At 47.0% G+C, this 22,922-nt stretch overlaps 1 protein-coding gene across 1 annotated transcript in view; it reads right to left on the bottom strand.

Annotated features, from left to right (window-relative positions):
* Window positions 1-22,922, bottom strand: part of LOC144792390 (putative cation-transporting ATPase 13A4) — a 466,918-nt gene that overhangs the window by 31,951 nt on the left and 412,045 nt on the right. The window contains exon 28 of the mRNA XM_078667375.1: window positions 14,217-14,305. Coding sequence (XP_078523501.1) covers window positions 14,217-14,305 — 89 coding nt within the window. The remainder of the gene's footprint in view (window positions 1-14,216; window positions 14,306-22,922) is intronic.

Genomic DNA, 22,922 nt, shown 5'->3' with positions numbered 1-22,922 from the left:
TTCATTCTCTATTTACAAACAAGCACAGAGTCGCAATACTCTGTTTAGTCTTTGCAGATAGCGAAAAATCGTGTAAAAAAACAAAAGGAATCGAGCAAAATCAGTAGGCCACTAATGGGATCTCTTTTTGACCTCGCTAAAATAGAAACATTAGGAACAACCTGTTGAAAATAGCAATGCGTATGTACATAAGCGGCGTTCATTTGTGTTCACAGTACCCCTTGTTGATTGTTTCAATCGAGCATTGAATTGTTCGATGTTAATTCTCTTAAGGATCTTCTCTACCTGCAAACGAGGAAGAATAGGAATATTCTCTCTCCCTTTGCAGATAGTGAAGGGTAGGTAACGCAAGCCTTTAACACGTCGTACCTATTTCATTCCTCATTGATTGATTGATTGTCCGAACATTGACTGTTTGGGAATTAGTTCTTTTTGGAGGTATTCCCTGTTTGCAAATAAACGTAGGAAAATCTTTGCAAGTAGTGAAAGGGTACGTAATGCGGACCTTTCTCCCCCGTTGTAATCTATCATGCCTATCCCCACTGATTGATGCACCTGTTTCACCCGGACCATTTACTAGACATACGTCATCTGGCCCGACCAGAGAGCACCCCTAGTGAAAAGGACATATGCAATAATAACGAAGTGATCACTGTATCCTGTTAACAGAAACTTTAGCATGAAACAACCTGGAAAGAAAAGAATAGGAAAACGAAAATCAGTAGGCCACTGATGAACATGAACTTTTATTAAACAACGAACAAAGAAACGATAACATAACGTAATGATAAAACCTATTAATGTCCTAGAAACAAGAAAACGTTAAAATATGCCAGTGGTGAGAGACCAGAAAAACAGTAAGAGAAACCAAATCACCCCTCGCTGTCCCACCGCCTGCCACGCCCAAAAAATCGATAGACTAGGGAAAATGCAAGTCAGTAGAACATCCGCCCCCACTCTGGAAACTTCCAAGGTGGGGCAGGGTTCCGGCTACGCCCAGCCGGGAGCAGCCCATATAAGGCAGGTCCTGCTGCCACGCCTCGGCCAGGAGATCCTAACGTAGGGTGTAGCCGGAGGAGAGGCCGAGACCAACGGGACCCGGCCAGGGGATTGCCTTTACAACGCTGAACAGTTGCAGGGGGGGGGGAATGTCTCCTCGACCCTCCCCTCTCTCTCCCAGTCCGGCCGCGGTGGCCCTTGAGAGTTGCAGGTAGTCCCGCCACATGCTCTTCCGGTCCGGCCACCAACGGTCGGGGGGCCGAGGCCGACGGAATCCGGCTGCAGCCGATAAACCAAGAAACCCGTTCATGGGGCCAGAGCCAGGGGCGTCCGGCCGACATCCACCGGAAGCCCGGCCCGAAGACGGACGGGACACTTCTTTCTTTTATAATGGCTGCGACAACACTGGGGGGGGATGTCTTGCACATGCCTCCGACCCCCCCCTCGTCCTCATCGCCTGGTCCGGCCATAACAAATCTCAAGCGAGACGCCGTGGGGTGCACTGGGAGGGAGAGACGGTGCGAACAGGCCTCTCCCGCCTCCCCAGTGTAGGCTTCCCAGCTGCACCCTCAGCGGTCCAGGCGCCCGGAAAAGAGTTCTTCCACTGTGGCCATGCTGCAACGTCTCGCCCGGCAGGGTGGAGCCCGTCCGTTCATTTGACCCCGCGATCGCCAGTAGCTACCGAACTCTCAAAATGGCGGTCGACCTGGCAAGAGCGGGCCCAGCATAAAGAAATGGCCCGGTCACTGGTTGACTCCACCACCGTAGTCCTCCACGACCTTGAAGATTCTAGAGGAGCCGCGGGAGTCTCCCACCCCCGATGGGGAATGACTGCCATGATCACCCGTGGAGTGACGAAACTGTATCCGCGGGACGTCGGCGCCAGCCTCACTTTGAATTACTAGAATCCTGCAGACCTCACTTCCGGTGAAAGCACAGTGTGACCCGGTAGGAAAAATTGTTGCACCCCCTCCCCTTTTTGACTGATAGTTCAAACCACCGATCCTTTCCTTTGCCCTTTTAACGGAACTTTGGACTGCCTCCCCCTCTTTTACATTTTCTAGAGAAAACAAAACATTAACCACTACATTAGCATAGCAGTTGACACCAGAACTGTTTTCAAATTGAAAACCAACAACATCTTCAACAGAATCCTTTTTGTTTCTGCTGTGACCCTGCTCCAGCACAGGCATTGTCCCCAGCAGTAATTCTGCAATGCCGGTAAGAATAGCTGTGGTGCCTACTGGACTCACTCACCCCCGCGGCGCCCCACGCCGTTATTTGCTGGGCGGCAACTTGCTAGACATCACCTTCGTGACATCCAGATTTCAGCGCGTTCTGCTGCCTTGGAACTATTCGCACAACAGACCGCTACTGACAAGAATATTTCATTATTGGTGCTGTCAATTTCAATAAATCTATTACTGTTTTTGTTTTGTTGTATATATTTATATGTTATTAAAGTTTTATATTCCTACTACTTTGTTGGAGTGCTATATATTTTTTATGTGACACATAATTGTAAAAACTTTGATGTACAAAGAGTCATTCCTGGAATCTTCCGCTTCAGGCTCGGTCCCCTCCCCAATCACAATACAGGATAGTTTTCAGATAGTAGGAACACGTGTGGTGTGACGGATCTCATCGGGTGTGGGCCTTGATCTACTATAACTCCTTTGAAGAGGGGTGATTCTTTACAGCTGGGGCCATAAACTACATCTGCAGGGCTAGCTGATAGCCTGGACAATCGGACACAGAGGAAGAGGAGTGTCACAGGGTGCGGTAGTGAATAGGGCGAAAGGGAGGTGTCGGGCGGGCACAGTGTGATTCTCAGGGAAGAGCAGCGCAGATGGGGGGAGGTTTATTGCCCATGCATAAGACAGAGAGCGGGGGTGACCAGTGCCTGGGGAAGATGCTTGCGAGGGTGAGGAGCCATGCTACGAATCGACAGCGTGCAGAGAGTGGGTCTGGTCAAGACATCTAAAATGGCTGCCGTGCACGACAAAAGTGTGGCATTTCAAAAAAGGCAAGATGGCGCAGACAATGTTTTTCAACACTTCCTCATTTCCTTCGAATCGAACGTTAACAGACGTTGGGGCATATTACCAAAGTTAAGCGATATTTATCGCTAACGATGCTTACCAACCAATTTTTTACCACTAAGCATCGTCAGAAATTATCGAAGATAAACCTTACTATTATCAAGGTTTATCGCAAATGCGATAATAAACGGCCGCAATGCATGAATATCGCTAAAAACTCAGCGATATTCATGCATTACCGAGCTAATACTCTTAGCCATGTTATCCACCTCCCATTGGATAACATGGCTAAGAACTGCTCAGGGCAGGTGTTACTTTTTGGAGATATTCGCGCTTAGCGCGAATATCTCCAAAAGTTGGTAATAGGAGATAGATATCTTGCATGTTGTAATGCAAGTTATTGTGGTATATGGAACTCATACCATAATCTCTCAGGAAAGCAGAAACTGATCCTTTTGGGACCGCCTAAAAAGGCCTAGGGGGTGAGGAGTACTCTACTTTGCCCCCTTTTCACGTTCCGAACTATTTTATTTTACTCTCTTCTGTAATTACACAAAATACCAGCGATAAGATGCATCGGAGACACACAGTGAGAGAAAGGAGGCCGGAGATGAAGAAGACATGTCAAATACACATTGGAGATAATATAGTGGCAGAAGGGAAGTAAATATGAGTAAACTTACCATGTAACATAAAAATGTTGCACTCTATACTATAAGTCTCATTTTATACTACAATCACTTCGCTACAACCTCATAAATTAAAAATAAAAATAAATAATGTCTCAAACAATTTTTGATTTCTAAATATAAATTTATTCTTCAAAATTTTCTAAATTTGAAACAACTAGTAACATGTCCTCATCAGTAATTTCCTCTTCAATCATCTCATCTGGAATCTCCTCATTAAAAGTCTGCAATGATGATTCTTGTAACTCTATGGTCTCCAAACACTCGATAAATTCGCCATCAAGAGATTGATCAAAAAAATCATTCAAGTCATCTCCTCCTTCTGACAATATTTCATTATTGGTGCTGTCCATTTCAATCAATGTAGTGGAATCATTCAAGTCATCTCCTCGTGACAATATTTCATTATTGGTGCTCTCAATTTCAATCAATGTAGTGGAATCATTCAAGTCATCTCCTCCTTGTGACAATATTTCATTATTGGTCCTGTCCATTTCAATCAATCTAATGGAATCATACAAGCCATCTCCTCCTTGTGACAATATTTCATTATTGGTGCTCTCAATTTCAATCAATGTAGTGGAATCATTCAAGTCATCTCCTTGTGACAATATTTCATTCTTGGTGCTGTCCATTTCAATCAATCTAATGGAATCATACAAGTCATGTCCTCCTTGTGACAATATTTCATTATTGGTGCTCTCAATTTCAATCAATGTAGTGGACAATTCAAAAGAAATTGCCACGGTCTCTTCATTGTGAGCCATTTTATTTTGAAATTGCTTGCTGTAAATTGCAGAAAAAAATAATCACTTTCATTTATCGTTTTTAGTAATACATAATATAAAACTAACTTCATCAAGTATTTAGTATAACAGAAGGACTGCAAATAAATAACAGAAAACATTTTTCAAATTATCTTCAAGTGTACAACATAGTTCCCCTTACAAATTAACAACTCACCTTTTTAAAAGTAGCAGAAGTGTTAGTACTGTGTAAATCAAACACCAGAAATTCACCACCAAAAATTCCTCACAAATGTACCTCAGACAGTAGTATCACAAAATGGCTGTGGTTTCCTCTCATTTGACATATATACATAACCAATTAACTTTCATCACACACAAATACAAAACCAAAGTAACATTTTAATTGGTTCTAAATTTCAACACTTTCAAATGTGTTTTCCCCATGCAATTTTCCATAGGACATTTACATACGTCTACAGCCTGAATGGCTGAACGGAATTACACCAAACTTGGCAAAATGGTACATCAAACCTAAGAGGTCAGGAAGGATCTACTATGCCCCCTTATGGTCATTTCCCCCTTCGCTTTGGCCTCCTCTTGTCTCTCAATCCTACCGAGAGACAAGATGGCGGCCGCTACGGACTGTTTGGAATGTTGACAGACGCCGGAGAACCAATCAGCTTCGCAAAGCTCCGTAACGCGAAAAGTACGCGAAGCGGAGCGCTGTTACAGATATATATCTTTTTTTGAACGTTAATTTCTCAAAATCCACTGGAGCACATATATTGAGACCTAGCAAAGGCACATCGGGCTACCAGTCCCTAATATTTTGCCAAGTTTCGTGCAAATCCATTCAGGTGTTCGATTATTATTATTATTATTTTTTTTTGCCCCGCGGGGCCCTTTTAAAACCTCCACATCAAACCTAGGGGGTCAGCGAGGATCTACTATTCCCCCTTATGGTCATTTGCCCCTTCGCTTTGGCCTCCTCTTGTCTCTCGATCCTACCGAGAGACAAGATGGCGGCCGCTACGGACTGTTTGGAATGTTGACAGACGCCGGAGAACCAATCAGCTTCGCTTCACAAAGCTCCGTTGCGCGAAAAGTACGCGTCCTAGGACGCTGCCCGGTCCGCTGTTACAGATATATATCTTTTTTTAAACGTTAATTTCTCAAAATCCACTGGAGCACATATATTGAGACCTACAAAAGGCACATCGGGCTACCAGTCCCTACAATTTTGCCAAGTTTCGTGCAAATCCATTCAGCCGTTCGGGCTAAAAGTGAGGCCAACCGCCCTATGGAAAACTCAATGTTAAAAACACGTTTTGGGACCCCCCTTTTTTCTCGGCCCCCCCTTGACGAACCCCCCCCAAATTTTCAAGGGCTGCTCAGAAACAAAATGTGCCATTTTCCTGAAAATTTCAGCCAATTCCGTCCACAAACGCCAAAGTTATTAGACATAGAATTTTCAAAAAACCCATAGAGAAAAAATCCTAACTATATATACCTACTGGCGACCGCCAGTAGGTAATATATATATATATATATATATATATATATATATATGTATATACTTAATCCCATTAATCTCTGAGCTTTACTGTGTGACTTAATGGGTTACACTGTAATTGGCAATTTGTAGTTGATCCTAACACCTTTTATTCCTCGGGCACCTTTAACCTTCCATTGCAGTGGGAAAGGGAGAACAAGACCAAGTTCTATGCGTTGTCAATAACAAAACAAATTTATAGGGCTGGTGAACTCTCACATGGATTATTTTCAGAATAAGTAGATTTTTTAATGATATTAATAAGGGAATGGCAACAAATGCAGTCATGCTTTTAAAGTCTACCTATGGGTAATGCGTAGAGTGTTTACTATTAATAATCAAAAATCGGAAGTGAGAGACAAAAACAACCTTCATATATAACTATTCCAACTATTAGGACAGCATTCTGACATTGACTCATGGAACCACCACCACTCTAATACCCTTACTCTACTGATAAATAAACTCAGGGGTGACAGAGAAGCTCTGATCCAGCAGGTATCACTAGGGTTGGTGCTAGGAAAGATTCTACAACTTCTCACACAGAGTAAACTCCAGCCAGACTATGGCCAACATGGCCAAATCAGAAATCAATCAGCAATCGATTGAGGATGTAAGGAATTCAAAGGATCAGGTATTTCCTCAAACATGTGACATAGCCATGATCACAATGCTACTCTCAACTATATGCAACACTGTTCTCTGATAAACCCTCTGCGAGCCATATAAAGGGCTATCTGAAGAAATGTCATATTATATTGAAATAGGGAAAGCAGAACATTTAACATTGCAAGCTGAAGTGATCACAAAGGAAGCAAACTAAAGCATCACAGTATAGGCCTCAGGGGAAACAGGAGGGTCTGATGCTCTACCTGCTAAGACTTTACAAACACACAGAACAGTAGATTACTCTTAGTTGATGTAACATGACGTTACCGCTAAGGGCCTACCTCTGGAAGCATGGAAGGATGCCACAGTATCAATATTTTTGATGAGAGGTAAAGACCCAATGGGTTGCAGAGAATGTATACTAGTATCATTGTTGAATTAGAATAAATTGATTACTTTAAATATCACAGCTCTATCAAAAGCTGTGCTATCCGATATTGTGAATAGACCAGCTCTACACTACCAAACATGTTGCATTTTAATAGGCTCCTGGCCGGTTGATAACTAACCGTGAGATTCATGGTCAGTACCTGAGGCAAGCCTTATTACAGCATGAACCCACATATCGCTGCGCCGTCATAACTCGTGTTGGGTGTAACACGCAAAGTCAGAACAAACCCTGGGAAAAAGAAATAAGTGCACACAAGAAAAGCTCAAAAGCCAAAGGTTTGGAGACTGTGGATGACTGGACAGTAGTAGCTGGCTTGTAGATTTCAAGGCCAGGTCTTCTCGGTCAGGCAGAGAGCGGTAGACAGTTAGATAAAAAAGAACCACCGCATGCAGGACAATTCAAGCAGCAAGGTAGTGGGAACAAGTTGCATCTCAACTGCTTGGTTTTCTGGATCCTACAAGGTCAGCTTGTGCAACATGTTTGCCTTCCCCTGCACCTTTGTTGTGTTTCCCCAAATTCCCTCATGTTTTCTTCTTCTCTCCACCGTGTCCTACATGGAAGGTTCCTGCTTCCATCATGTGTCTTCATCTCCTGAGTTCCTCTTGACGCGGCCTCCATTTCAGAGCCTCCTGGTGCTCCCAAGCCTAGAGAAGGTTTCCGGGTACTTCCTGGGTTTGTTAACCACTATCTAGCACAGAGCACCAGGTGAGTTAAATGGGATCGGGGATGGTGTTCTGCTGTGGTACATCAGTGTCCTTTACATCGTCTAATGGTCCACATTTGCTATTGTAGTTAGACTAGAAATACCAGAGGCATGTGCAGTCCCTACAACACCTTAAAGACAGTATTTGTATTTTCATGTATACAGCCAAAAGGGCATCAAAGCGCTAACACCTGTCAGAAACAGCCAGAGGGCGACAGAAGAGGCATCAATAAGGATGAGAGAATAACCAACTTTTAAGATGCCCATGAAAGACACAGTAAAAATTCAGACTTGCAGTATGTATAGGGAGCGTGTTCCATAACCTGTCGGCTGTCACTGAAAATGAGTGGCCGCCCCATCTAGCCTTCCAGAACCAGGGGATGATCACCTTTCCCAGTGCTGAAGATCTAAGCTGTCTATTTGTCCAATACCAGTTGAAAGAGGTTCCCAAATACTAAGAGCCCTACTGAGAAGAGCCTTGTAGACCACGCATGAAGCTTTGAAAGTCTCCCGCTTCCTCACTGGTAGCCAATGGAGTGACCACAATCCCTCCCTATCCAAAAGATTCATTGCAACAATCAGGACCACCTGTGCAGCTGCATTTTGGATGACCTTGCTGGAGCCTGTTGAGAGACTACTGGTTGGAGTTTAAATATAAAGTTTTACAGTAGTCAAGATGAGATGTAATAAGAGGCATTACCACTGAGACTCTTAATTCTCCGGGCAAGAAGGGAAAAATCTTCTTCAGAATCTTAGAAATGAAGATGCAGGAGCTCACCATCCAGTTAACCTCAGCATCGAACGTGGGAGAGTATCAAAAGTCACTCTAAGGTTTTTAGCAGCGACCACAAGAATGGGTAAAGGCCACCAGAGTTCAGACCACACAGAGTTATCCACCACAAAGACCACAGTCTCCATCTTCTTGGCGTCCATTTTAAGTCAGTTCTCTTTCGTCCAGGTACTGATTTCAGACATACAGGTCTTAAACTTGTCAGCCACCAGCACCCAATTGTCAGATATAGAGACAATGATTTTGGTGTCGTTCGCGTAGGACAGCACCTGGAACTCAAAGGATTGTACCAATTTCACTAGAGGGGCCAGGTAAAGATTGAACTAAGTGGGACTGAGGGAGGACCCCTGCCGGACTCCACAAGGAAGCTGGAAAGGTCCTATTTTCCACAGAATATTTCTGGGAGAGAAATAGACGAGTACTAAGCCGAAGTGCTGCAAGATGAGTCAGCAAACTCCATCTTGTTTCTCAATCAATCAATCAATCAGGTCATTTGTAGAGCGCACTACTCACCCGTAGGGTCTCAAGGCGCTGGGTGGGGGGGGTGCCATTACTGCTCGAACAGCCAGGTCTTGAGCTTCTTCCTGAAGGAGAGGTGGTCTTGGGTCAGGCGCAGGTCGGTTGGGAGTGAGTTCCAGGTCTTGGCGGCCAGGTAGGAGAAGGATCTTCCTCCTGTTGTCGCTCTTCGGATGCGGGGGACGGCGGCGAGGGCGTGGTTGGTTGATCTGAGGAGGCGCTTGGGAGTGTAGAAGTTGATCCGGTTGTTGAGGTAGCTCGGGCCTTGGTCGTGTAGGGCTTTGTGCGCGTGGGTGAGGAGACGGAAGGTGATTCTCTTGTTGACCGGGAGCCAGTGCAGATCTCTCAGGTGTCCGGAGATGTGGCTGCGTTGGGGGATGTCGAGGATGAGTCTGGCCGAGGCGTTCTGGATCCGCTGGAGTCTCTTCTGGAGTTTGGCAGTGGTTCCGGCGTAGAGGGCGTTGCCGTAGTCCAGTCGGCTGGTGACGAGGGCCTGGGTGACCGTCTTCCTCGTCTCGGTGGGGATCCACCGGAAGATCTTACGTAGCATGCGCAGGATGTTGAAGCATGACGAGGAGACGGCGTTGACTTGTCTGGTCATGGAGAGGGAGGAGTCCAGGATGAAGCCCAGGTTGCGTGCGTGGTCCGTCGGTTTGGGTGCGTTGCCCAGGGCGGGGGGCCACCAGGAGTCGTCCCAGGCGGAGGGCGAGGAGCCCAGGATGAGGACCTCCGTCTTGTCCGAGTTCAGTTTCAGGCGGCTGGTCGTCATCCATTCGGCTACATCTCTCATCCCTTCGTGCAGGTTGGCTCTGGCGGTGGCGGGGTCATTGGTCAGGGAGAGGATCAGCTGGGTGTCGTCGGCGTAGGAGATTATGTTGAGGTTGTGTTGGCGTGCGATGGTCGCGAGGGGGCTCATGTAGACGTTGAAGAGGGTGGGGCTCAGTGAGGATCCTTGAGGGACGCCGCAGATGACTTTGGTGGCCTCTGACTTGTACGGTGGTAGGCGGACTCTCTGTGTTCTTCCGTCGAGGAAGGAGGTGATCCATTCCAGTGCCTTCTCCTGGATTCCGATGTTGCTGAGGCGCTGTACTAGGGTGCGGTGGCAGACAGTGTCGAAAGCCGCGGAGAGGTCCAGGAGGATGAGGGCCGCTGTTTCTCCGTTGTCCATCAGAGTTCGAAGGTCATCGGTGGCGGCGATGAGGGCGGTCTCGGTGCTGTGGTTCGCTCGGAAGCCCGACTGTGAGGGGTCGAGGGATCCATTCGTCTCGAGGAAGGCGGCCAGCTGTTTGTTGACGGTCTTCTCGATGACTTTGGCCGGGAACGGGAGGAGCGAGATGGGAGTTTCTCTACTACTCCCTTTCCTCAGTTTCCATAATAAAAAGCTATAGGCTGGAGTTCCTTCATAGCTGCCTGTGTACATCACAACATTCTAATAAAGAAGCCAAATCTTACTTCATCACACAGATGGTACCTGCACAGGTAGCTGTAGAAAACAACCTTATAGTCATTCACTCCATAGTACAGAAGGCTGAATATTTATATGAAATGTTTCTTATCTCTGCTGTTACAAGTTCCTGACATAAATGAGGTATCATATATTTAAAATGTTCCCACCCTGTGAAAATTGCCTAGGCTATTACAGTATTCACTATGTTCTAAAACAGTACCGTCATTTATTTTAAAATGTGTCTTAATTAATTATCGTTGGGTGTAGCAGTTTTTAAGGTATACTGAAAGACATTTCTGCAGACAGCAAATATGTATTTAATCACGTTGCATCATTCCCTTGTATGTACTTCAGTACAGCGCAAAGTCCTGCAAAGAGATACAAGTACTGCCAAGAGGAAGTGGGAAAAAGTCAACAGAAAAAAATAAATATCCAACTAGCAACAGTTTCGCTGGGGTGAGTGGAATGATTTGTTCCGCTTGTGGAGTTAGTGGAATTTCGCAACTCCACATTACTCTTGTAACATGGAGTCCTTGCCACATTCTGCCAAACACCTCATGGTGGACTTTTTTTCCTGCTGAGCTCGAGCAATGCGAGCAAGATTTGGCGTCCTTAACTTGGTTTTCTAACATATTTGGTTGTGGCCAGAGGGCTACTTTTCAAGTAGATTTGCTGCTGCTCAAGTAGATTTGCTGCTTCTTGAGTAGATTTGCTGCTGCTCGAGTAGATTTGCTGCTTTTTTAATAGATTTGCTCCTGCTCGAGTAGATTTGCTGCTTTTTGAATAGATTTGCTCCTGCTCGTGTAGATTTGCTGATTTTCAAGTAGATTTGCTGCTTCTCGAGTAGATTTGCTGCTGCTCAAGCAGATTGGCTGCTTCTTGAGTAGATTTGCTGCTTTTTGAGTAGATTTGCTGCTTCTCGAGTAGATTTGCTGCTTCCCAAGCAGATTGGCTGCTTCTTGAGTAGATTTGCTGCTTTTTGAGTAGATTTGCTGCTTCTCGAGTAGATTTGCTGCTTCTCAAGCAGATTGGCTGCTTCTTGAGTAGATTGGCTGCTTCTTGAGTAGATTTGCTGCTTTTTGAGTAGATTTGCTGCTTCTCGAGTAGATTTGCTGCTTCTCAAGTAGATTGGCTGCTTCTTGAGTAGATTTGCTGCTGCTCGAGTAGATTTGCTGCTTTTTTAATAGATTTGCTCCTGCTCGTGTAGATTTGCTGCTTTTCAAGTAGCTTGGCTGCTTCTCGAGTAGATTTGCTGCTTCTCAAGTAGATTGACTGCTTTTTGAGTAGATTTGGTGCTTTTCGAGTAGATTTGCTGCTTCTCGAGTAGATTTTCTGCTTCTCGAGTAGATTTGCTGCTTTTTTAGTAGATTTGCCTCTGCTCAAGTAGATTTTCTAAATGGTGCCGTTTGCATTGATTTTTCAGTGCTACAGTGCTACCGGTGCTAAATTGCAGCATGAGCAGCATGACATACATATTTCCGACCCATCCACAGAACTCCGTGAAAACTCATAGAATTTTTAATGCGACACTGCGTAATTCTACAGAGTGAAACTCCGCCAGTTCCGCCTACCCCTAGTTTTTCGCAGGGTCTTACTGTCCATTGGTTTTAAATATGAGATCTGTCTGTCAATAGCTTTATGCACCTTAAAACATCTACTCACATACATTTAAAGTAAAAATTAAAAAACATTGATATCTATCATAATGTTACTATTTTAAACCTATGGATGTATTAAATGATAGAGAGGATGGGTAGTCTTGAAATATAGTTTCTTCAGCTTTGCCATTTCTCCATCCCTCCCTCTATTCCCTGTTGGTATAATCCTTACACTGATGTCATTTGGGACGTCGTTGTGGTGGAATTGTGTGAAGCGAATCCCCATGACAAAAGAGCACTTGAGAGGTCATATCAGCCTTGGTAAAGCTTCTTAGCAAAGCTTCTGACCTATGCTTTCTTCATTGTTTTGTGATTGTCTCTTTTTCAGTTTGGAACAAGGACCTCTTTCTGCTGACTATTATCCCCCAGCAATTTGCAATCCCCATTGACTACTAATTAGCGATTTGAGTAACAATTACTTTCAATTATTGCTTTCCCCTCAATAGGAACCATAAGTAAAATAATAAATACTGTTCACTGCACCATACCAGCATGGCTCAAACTGAGCTCCAAATTCTGCTTACCAGAGCACTCATTACTAGACCATCTCCACCTCACTCTCATCAGTGAAGAAAAATCATTACAGAACTTAAGTAAGCTTTGCCTGAGAAAAGTAGGTGTTTTTTCTCCTTGTGACAGTTTCATCCAACTACAAAGTTTTGCCAGTCTTGAAGACTGTACCACTTTAATAATCTTTCTAAATCATGAGCAAGGCCTTTAGAGCTCAAAGGCACTTCATTTTGCTGCCATAACACCAGTCACAGACATGGAGAAAATGTAAGCTAGTCAAAAGTAACATCTGACAGATATTTGGCTTGAGACTCCATTACTGCCAACAACTGGGAAATATCCTCTCTCTTTAGGCAAATCTAAAAAAAGGGACTGTAAGAATTTCGCTAACAAGTGTGATGTGTATACTGCATAAATTCTAGTCTTTATTAAACAGAATGTGGGTCCAAGTGATGGCACAAATGTAATTTGACGCTATTGATTACTTAAAAGAAAAAAATGTAGAAAATGTAGGCAAAGGTTTACCTTACCTCAAGATGTAGAAGAAAGCTCCCAGTTGGGCACAAAGAAAATATAGGAAGGAGGTGGGTTTATTCCTCTTTCATAGCAGGGGGGGGTGGATCTAAATGAAGAAAATAACTCCTGCTTGGGAAGGGTGCACAATGTAGGGTAGGGCATTAAAATTGCAAAGGTAAGTAACGGGTGAGAAGGGCGGATGAGATGGTAGTGTTAGCTAGGCACCAAGTGAAAAAAGCTGCTTCTCCAAAGCTCTCTCATGGAGACCCAAGGCCTCATTTATGAAAACTGTCGCATCAATGCGTGAAAACAGCGATGTGACAGTTTTCACTGCTCCCTCCTTGCGAGATGATGGATGCGCCGTATTTAATGTGCTGGCTCCATGTCGCAAGGAGTTACAGATATGTCAATATTACTGATGTATTCATAGGCGCAAAAGTGACTCATTGCTGCGTTGGGTCTGAAAACAGATGCTATTCCAGCAATGTGTCCTTTCACATGGGACAACCCCCATGTGAAAGAGCCTGCATCAGTCTTACGCCTGCTGTAAGGCAGACATAAGATTTTGACGCAGTGGCGTCCTAGAAGTGATAGATTTCACTGCACCACATCTACGAGGCTTTTTACGTGGGAACGCCCACCCTGCATACATTTTACGTACAAAGGTATAATGTAGCGTATGGCTTTACAAAGTGATGCTTAGATGCATCACTTAGTAAATAGGGTGCAAAATGGTGCATTTTTTAAGCCGCTGGTGCGTCACAAAAAAGTGACGCAATGGCGGTGCAAATTGTTGCAAGTCCTCATAAATAAGGCCCCCAATAACTTTGACACTGCGCCTGCTGATCGAGCGTTTTCCTAAGGCAATGCTTCAGGGTCCTCCTATTTAACATTTCGGTATTAATTATCACATGTAGTGCGATGTAAACAACTTTCATGCAATTTTCTAGAGAGTAAACTGAGTTGGATTCAAGGTGACCTGTACCTGTGATACAATGTACAGTTCTTTGATGTCAGCAAAAATCAGGAAAACACATAGTGCAGTCAGCCCAATCAGTAGTAGCGAGAATAGATCTAAAACAACAAAAAACAGGCATCTTAGAATCATTCAGAATGAAGCTTTAAAGACACAGGATTTCTGCCATGCAGGGTTCATAAGAAAAGTGTTATTGCCACCTTCAGAAGAATTCAGTGCAAATCTATAATGGAAAGGTACAAGAAAAAATTATTTAGTTTTTGTCTTTTCTAGAACTGGATACCCCACCACCACCAGCCTCACCAGCTCCTGGAGACCCTGACTAGTGACAAGAAGAGCTCTGCAAATCTACTTATTGACTAAGCCCATTTTCATTTTTACCAGATAGTAAACCCTGGTTGTGCTGGCTCAGTGTTATATTCTCCTGCAGTCTCTAAAGTGAGTTCATTTAACCTGGTACACATCTGTGTGGACTTTGATTTTCAGATAGTGCAGCTCAGAAACAGCGAGCAAGGTTTTCCCCTTTCTGTTTTGAGCTGTGCTGCCTAAAACAGTACTCTAACTCTGGAAAATACTGAGTGAAATAAAAGCACTTTGCAAGCTTCAGCCACATAAAAACAGGAGCTGGTCTCTGCATTGAGCCAGCAGAGCACATCATGATACAGCTGTGATGGTGGCCTTTAGGGTATAATAAACCACCAGGCCTGAGACTCTGGGCCCCTGGTATGATTGGCTCTCAGCCAAAAGGATGGGCCTGGACAGGGAGCATTGGTTGCTTGTTTGGGTGCCTCCAGCTAGGACTAACTCCGCCCTGTCACATTCTAGCCTTTATTCTCTGTGCTCCCCATGACTGTCAGATTCTCCATTATGCCCGCATGGCCAGGTGACAAATTCAGCTTCCCCTCCCTCTGTCCTTGGTGTTTACCTGCTACTTCACTGGCAAACATGGCATTCATCCCCCACCCTAAAAGAAAAGAGAATAACAAAAAAACACAGTCCCAAAAACACAACTAGATAGCAGAATGGACACAGAATGAAACTCAAACACACATACTTCCTCAGGTGTATCCCCCAGGTGAGTAGAACATTCACATCATAATGGATACGGACAGTCTCATCATGAGCTGCCATAGGTAAGCTATCACACCACATGGTCTATCAGTCTTGTTGATGGTGCTGTATTTATCCAGAGGTGATACCTGGTCTTGACCTATCGAGCCATGAACGGTGCCTGATTCCCTCGACTCTGGTTGAGGTGGTGCGCGAGTCTCAATTAGGCCTGCACTCTCGATTGGCACCTGATTCTCGGGTGCTGGTGATCTCTCTCTGTGACTTCCTGTCGGATTGGGGCCTGTCAGCTCCTCCTCTTGTCTTTCCTGCTCATTGTCACTCTGCTCTTCACCTGCCGCCTCTGGAGCTGACATTTTACAGAATTTCTTGGAATGCGATGTGCTTCTGATTGACCACCCCTGAGTGTTGCTCAAACAGGAGCCTGAACTTGTTCCCCAGTAGTCTATCTCTGATCAGCACATAGTCCCTTTCTTGTATGTTGGATGTATTGGCATGTCTTTGCGGTCTGGCTCTATTATTAGTTGCCTTCCGCTGCTGTAGGGTGTGCTGGTCAACCTTACTAAGGCGACATAGAGTTTTTCCCATTATTGTGTGGGGGTTCTGCTGCTACTCCCGCAGTAAAGAGTAGATAGCCTGTTCCAGAGGCTGCTGGTTGTCATGGGCTATTCAGAATACTTTATTCAGTGTCATCATGAATCTCTCAACCTCCACATTAGCTTGAGGCCATCTGGGACGGGGACCTTCTTATGTTTGATGCTCAGTGACCAAAGGTAAGTGGCACTTCCTGGCCTTGGAATGGTCTGCCATTTTCCATCCGGACATCTTGGAGGAGCTTCGGGGTCGCCATTATTTTCTCCAATTTGGGAAGTACCTCGCTGGCAACCAGGGTACTGACAATTTCAACTTCTGGGTACTTTAAATAGTTTTCAATGAGGGCAAGGGTGTATCAGCCATCTGACCCATTGTGCCCAGTGAATCTTTAGTGTTTGCAACTGACCTGACTTGATGGCCCTTAGGGCCAATTGGAGGCATTTGTCAGCGGCAGAGGTTTAGCATATTTTCACGAACGATAGTAGTAGAGGGCGAGACGAATCCATAATGTTATGAACATACTCCTCTGTTTAGTTGGCCTCATCTGCTTCTTCCAGCGTACCATGGCATCCTGGGTGCCTCAACATGTAGTCGGCTGGGTTGTGAGTGCCTAGCGATACTCCACTTACAGCATCCATTTCTCTATGTGGGTTGGAGGTTTTAATGAGGTGCCTTACAAGAGGGTAATCAGTGGCTTGTCGTCTGTCATGACTATGAACTGATGTCTATAGGCTTAGAGCTGGAAGTGTTGACACCCCCAGTGTATGGCAATCCCTTCCTTTTCAATCTGTGAACAGTGTAGTTCAGTGGTGGTTAGTGACTAGCTAGCGTGCGCTATGGTTACCCAATCTTCACATTCTTGCTGTTGTATTAGTATGGCTCCCAGACTTTTCAGGCTGGCATCTACAGCTAAAACTGTTGGCCGCACATTGCTGAAGTAGGCTATAGCTGTAATGGTTGCAAGTGCATTCTTGGGGGCTTGGATTGACCCTTCCTGATATTTACCCCACGTCCAGATGGTTGATGACTTGGTAAGGTCTTGGAGAAGTTGGGTCAGGGTGGTAAAATCCTGTATGAAGCGGCCACAGTGAGTGACAATTTCTAAGAAGCTCCTGATGTGGGAGGCACTAGATGGTGGGGTCACTTCCTTGACATTGTGGACCTTCTTGGTGTCCAGGTCTGCTTTATCAGCTGAGAAGATGTACTAAAATAAATTAATCTGCTGCTTCATAAACTTGCATTTGTCCTTATGCAGCGTGAGTCCTGACTCCTTTAACCACGCAGAGTTCTTTGCAGCCTCTCACAATGTTCCTTTACCAGTTTCTTTTTTTGGGTCGTAAGACTTTTATTGATATATGCCAAAAATATACATCAGTTCGCCTACAACTCGGAGGCCGGCTACATCCACAGTAATAATTTTAACACTGTATTGACACAGCTATTCAGCCAACAACCTCCGGTCCGGCAGCAATTAAATGGCCTTACAGGAAATGGCACATTAGTACTCTTGAAATATCCTCAATCGTCTTACTTTTATCTTTTATAACCAGAACTTAACTTGTGACTCGATAGATGCAGCACACAATATTCAGTTTACTAACAATTACTGGGTCTCACACTCCAGTGGGTCGTCCCAGGCGCTGACCATGTCCCCTCCCACTCCCCAGGTTCCTGAAGCAACCAGTAGACAAAGTCCAGATCCCTGAGCCCACCTATAGCCAGTGTCATTAGACCGCAATTGGCCGTTCAGTCCACGTCTTCCTCATCCTCTAAACTATCCGTATCCTCCTCAGGTAGAGGCTCACACAGATCTCCCCGATAGCTATTCCAAGGCATCCATATCTTATTCCACTTGCGGGGGTTATCTCTCATTCTATACACTGCTCGCTCGACCACCAGAAGCTTATCCATGTTCCTACACCACTGTGCCAAAGTCGGTGTGTCCGCCACCCCCCACTTCTGTGCTATATCTCGTTTAGCAACCATCACTCCCACCACCACCCATTGCTGTCCCTGACGTGTCAGATCATTCTGACCCCACACATTCAATAAGCACACGTGCGGGTCAGGTGTAAGTGAGACCTTCAGCGTCTGGGAAATGGTACGCATCACTTGCCGCCAATATTCAGCAATTATCGGACAATCCCAGAGTGTATGCAGCAATGTTCCCTCTTCCCCACAGCCCCTGAGGCAATATGGGTGGTCTGCCCTAAGCATTTTGTGCAGAACAGTCCGTGTATGATAAACCCGGTGCAGTATCTTGAATTGCACGAGCCAGAATCGAGCCGAGATGCCCGCTTCCTTCGGGGATGCCATTGCAGCATTCCAGTCTGTCTCGTCCAAATCGCCTAATTCGGCCACCCACTTCTCCCTCAGTTTAAGCAAGGGTCGGGCAAATTGTTCATCATTTTACGATAAGTGAGGGACGTGGCGCTGGTCTGCATAAAGTCAGTGAGCAGGCGATCCTCCAAGGGGGAGGACTCCGGGACATCCGTTCCAGGCTCTATGGTAGTCATTAGTGCGTGACGTATTTGCACATAACGGTAATTTTCATTAGGACCTAGGTTGTACTGTTGTTGTAGCTGTGAAAAGGGGACAACCCCGTGTTTTGTCCACATTTCTCCCACCACGGATATCCAGATATTGTCCCATTGAGTGAAACCCTTACTACGTCTCAAGTGACCCAGCACCTTAGTATCCCACAAAGGTGTAAGTTTGGTTATGACACCCCCCCATTTAAGTCTCGCCTGCGCCTTGTGCCACAGTGCCACGGTGTGTTTAGTCGGGCCCGTTAGTTTCGCCGCTAGGCCTTTGTGATACAGCGGGGCCAAAAGGCTGTGCGTACCTAGTTGCGCTCTGTCTGCAAGATAAGCTGGGTCGTCATGCGGGGCATGCAGCCACTGATTAATAATTTTAAGTTGTGCCGCCCAATACTATAATTGTATATTTGGCAGGGCTATCCCACCGTCGTACCAGCCACGGTTGAGTTTCAAATGTGCCACTCGAGCCGGGCGCTCTCCCCACAGCAGGCCCGACACCACCGCCGTCACTTTCTGAAAGTATGAGGGCGGCACCAGGGTCGGCGTATTTTCTAGTACATAAAGAAAACGCGGCAGCGCCATCATTTTAAACAGCGCCGCCGCCCCAGCAGTGTCAGAGGGTGGGCTTTCCAGTGTCTCACGCCAGCCTTCAGACGAGTGATTGGAGGCAGTAAATTCTGCTCAGTAAAGACCCCAGCATCGCGGGTGACATAAATTCCCAGGTATTTGAATGAGGTGCCTGCTACCATCAACTGGCAGTCGCTGGGGAGGCCCGGGGAGGGACCCTTCAGTTCGTAGATGACCGACTTCGCCCAGTTAATCTTATATCCGGAATACTGCCCGTGCGCGTCACGTATTGACAGAAGCACCGGGATGCCTCTCTCAGGGTCCGATAAATAGATTAGCATGTCATCCGCATAGAGGGATACTCTATCTTCCCAGTTGTCCTCCCAGTGTATGCCTCGCAGCAACGGGGTAGTTCTAATGATAGTGGCCAGTGGCTCCAGTATTAAGGCGAATAACAGGGGTGAGAGCGGGCAGCCCTGCCGTGTCCCCCTAGCTAGCGGTATTTCACGGGAGATGTGGCCATTCGCCGCCACGTGCGCCACAGGACTCGCGTATAGAAGCCGTACCCAAGAAATAAACTTAGGGCCGAAGCCCATGTGGGCCAGTACTGCAAAGAGATACCGCCATTCCACCATGTCAAACGCCATCCTGGTGTCTAACGACAGTATGGCTGCCGGCTCCGTCAACAATGAGGTTCGTGCCACTGCCCCATGCACCCTCCGAAGGTTCAGCGCCGTACTCATATGCGGCATAAAGCCCGATTGATCCGGATGGATCAATTGTGCAAGGTGAGGCAGCAGTCTAATAGCCAGCAATTTTGCCAATATTTTGGCCTCGGCATTAATAAGAGAGATCGGGTGGTATGACGCACACTCAGTGGGCGGCTTGCCTGGTTTCGGAATCGCCACTATGGTCGCCATACGCTGATCGAATGGCAGGGTCCCCTTCTCTAGACTGTCCATGTCCATGGCCAATAGAGGTTTAGACAGCGTTTCGGTCATTGCCTTAAGCCATTCAATAGGGATCCCGTTGGGACCCAACGCTTTGCCGGTATGGAGTGAGGCAGTGGCCAGCTGTATCTCCTCCAAAGACAGGTCCGCTTCCAACTCCTCCACCGCGTCCTGTGACAGAGTCGGAGTCGGCACATCCCGGAGTGCCGCCATCGCCGCCTCCTCCGTCACCACGACTTCCGGGGTGTATACCCGTTCGAAGTGGTCGGCCAAGGCTTCCACTATCATCGAAGGGCGCGTTTGCAACACCCCTTCTGAATCCTTCAGTTACAATATATTTCTACCACCTCCCTTCTTTTTGTCCAGCCAGGCCAGAAGCTTACTGGCTTTGTCCCCGATATCGTATACCCTATGCGCAGTCGCCTGAACATTTTCGACTGTCCGCCGCCTGAGAAGGTTGTCGTGTAGCTGCTGGCAGAGGCGAAGCGTGTGCAGTGTGTCCACCGACGGGTTTGCCATATGGGCCACATTCGCCTCTGCAAGTTTTGATTCTAGGTCTAGCAGTTCCCTTTTCTGCGTGCGTTTGTGCCCCGCTATAGTCGCAATAGCCTGTCCTCTTAGAACCGTCTTATAGGCCTCCCATAGGGTCGTGGGGGACGTAACAGAAGGCGTATTTTCTGCAAAGTAATATTGGGTCATCTTTTTCAGGTCCTTACGGATGTGCTGTATCTTAAGATACCCTGGAAATATCGGGTAAATTCTTTTACGGGCACTCTCTGAGCACGACAGGCTCATGGTCAAGGGAGAATGATCCGAGATACCCCTGGGCCTGATCTGCATGTCACTTATGGTGAGGCGACCGTCGCCTAGTGTAAGGAAATAGTCAATGCAAGCCAAACTGTTGTGAGTTGTGGAATAATAGGTGTAGTGTTGGCCTTCAGGGTGCAATTGTCGCCAGACGTCGGCCAGCCCTTGTGCCTCTAGGAAGTCACTAAAGCGAGACGGACCAGGTGTCTGCATCCGAACCGGGAATCTATCCTGTGTGTTATGCGCCACTGCGTTAAAGTCCCCCCCTACTACTAGGTCGCCCTCCGGGAGCTCTAGCAGGAATCTCCCCAGGTCAGGAAGAGCGCTCGCATGAAGTGCTGGTGGAATGTATAGAGAACTATGTTCAATGGCTTCCCCTCCCACTGTCCGCAGGCTGCCGCGAAGCGGCCGTGATCATCAATTTTGGTGGTCTGTAGTATGAACTGGGATGCCCTGCGCATCAGTATGCCCATCCCAGGGGACCCTGACGTGAAGTCTGAATGTACTACCATGTGATAACCCCGTCTATCCAGCGCCCCACTGGCCGTGCCCACCAGATGCATTTCCTGAAGAAGAACCAAGTCGGGGCTCACCCTTCTAAGACTTTGCAGCACCAGCCCCCTCTTAATCTTGTCTCCCAGTCCCCGCACATTCCATGACATTAACTGTAGCGGTGCTACCGGCCCGCGTGTGACCCCCCACCTAGGGTATCAGTCTGTGTGCTGTGCGCCATGTTCTACCTGTAGCGACGGACATAATTTTGACATGGACTGTATCTTCATGCCATATGCAATTTCCACGAGTCAAACAATTCGAACAACTAAAAACACCCTCCCCCTGAACTCCCCCTGAACTCCCCCCCTCCCTGCCCCCCTGCTACACGGACATGAAATCGCCCGCCCCCCCAACTTAGCAGAGTGCTTAACCCTTCCCCCACACCAAATACTTGCTTGTTAGGGTGTAGGACTCTCCGGAGTCGTCAGCCTCTCTTACCCTCCTCGGATGCCCTCTGCCCAGTGTCCAGTGGCAGGCCGTCAGGCAGCCCACATCGCTGTGGTAATGTCTCTTGTAGTCACCGGGTGGCTATTGTTCAGTGTTGGCCTCATCGTCTCCAACGTTTCCTACTGGCGAGCGTTCCTCCATCGTCCGCGCTGATGCCTGAGAGTTCGGATGACTCCCTGTGTCCTGGTTCTTTTGCGTCCTGTTCGAACGGCGAGGCTGAGCGGCCGGACGCCACCCCTCCAGCCATTCCTGGGCCATCTCCGGAGTGTCAAAGAACCACGTCCTGTTTTCAGCTACCACTCTTAACCTGGCCGGGAACAGCATTGAATACTGAATCTCCTCGTCCTCAGTTCCCTCTTGACATCCAGAAACGTTCTTCAGCGACGAGCGACCTCCGCCATATAGTCCGGAAATAAGGCCAGCGTGGAGTTGTGAATCTTGACGGGGGGGGGGACACTCTCGCCGCCTGCAGGATAGCGTCTCTGTCCCGAAAGTTGAACAGACGGGCAAGGATAGGTTGCGGGGCTGCACCCGGTTTGGGCCGGCCCCCCGGGACTCAATGTGCTCTTTCCACCGAGAAGAAGGTGGACAATCCTTTAGGCTGGAGCTCCTTCTTTATCAGTTCTTCCACATATAGGTCCGTTGCTCTGGTGCCTTCTGATTCCGGAACGCCAAGGATCCTGATGTTGTTCCTCCTCGAGCGCCCTTCCTGATCGTCCAGCCTCTCACGCAGTGTCTTGTTCTCTGCCGACATCCGTTCCATCGCCGTTTGGAGTTCCGACACGTCTTCCACCAGCGATTTTGTAACCACCTCCATTGAGCTCACCTTCTCAGACATTTTATGGAAGTCCGCCCTGATTAGAGTAATTTCTGTGGAGATCGAGCCCACTGTTGCCTGCACCTGCGTCAGCGCCCGCATGACATCATCCAGTGTTGCCTTCTTCCCACTTGCCCCTTCATTAGATTTGCCGGTTGGTGTTCTGCCGTCCGCAGGGGATGAGGAGCCCTTGTCGCAGGCATATTTATCGATGCGAGTTTGCGTCGTGCCACTCTTTGAGCCCCTGCCCGTCATTCTTGCTGTCACTGTATCTGAGGCCTCTTGTCATCGTGCCAGTCTCTCCTGCGTGGTGACGTGGACAATGGGAGGAATAGTGCCACTGTCGGTCCTATGCGCAGATCAGGATGCC

This window comes from Lissotriton helveticus, chromosome 11 (assembly GCF_964261635.1).
Source record: "Lissotriton helveticus chromosome 11, aLisHel1.1, whole genome shotgun sequence".
Lineage (NCBI taxonomy): Eukaryota > Metazoa > Chordata > Amphibia > Caudata > Salamandridae > Lissotriton > Lissotriton helveticus.
Note: the sequence above shows the minus strand (reverse complement) of the source record. Positions and strands in the feature narration are given on the sequence as shown.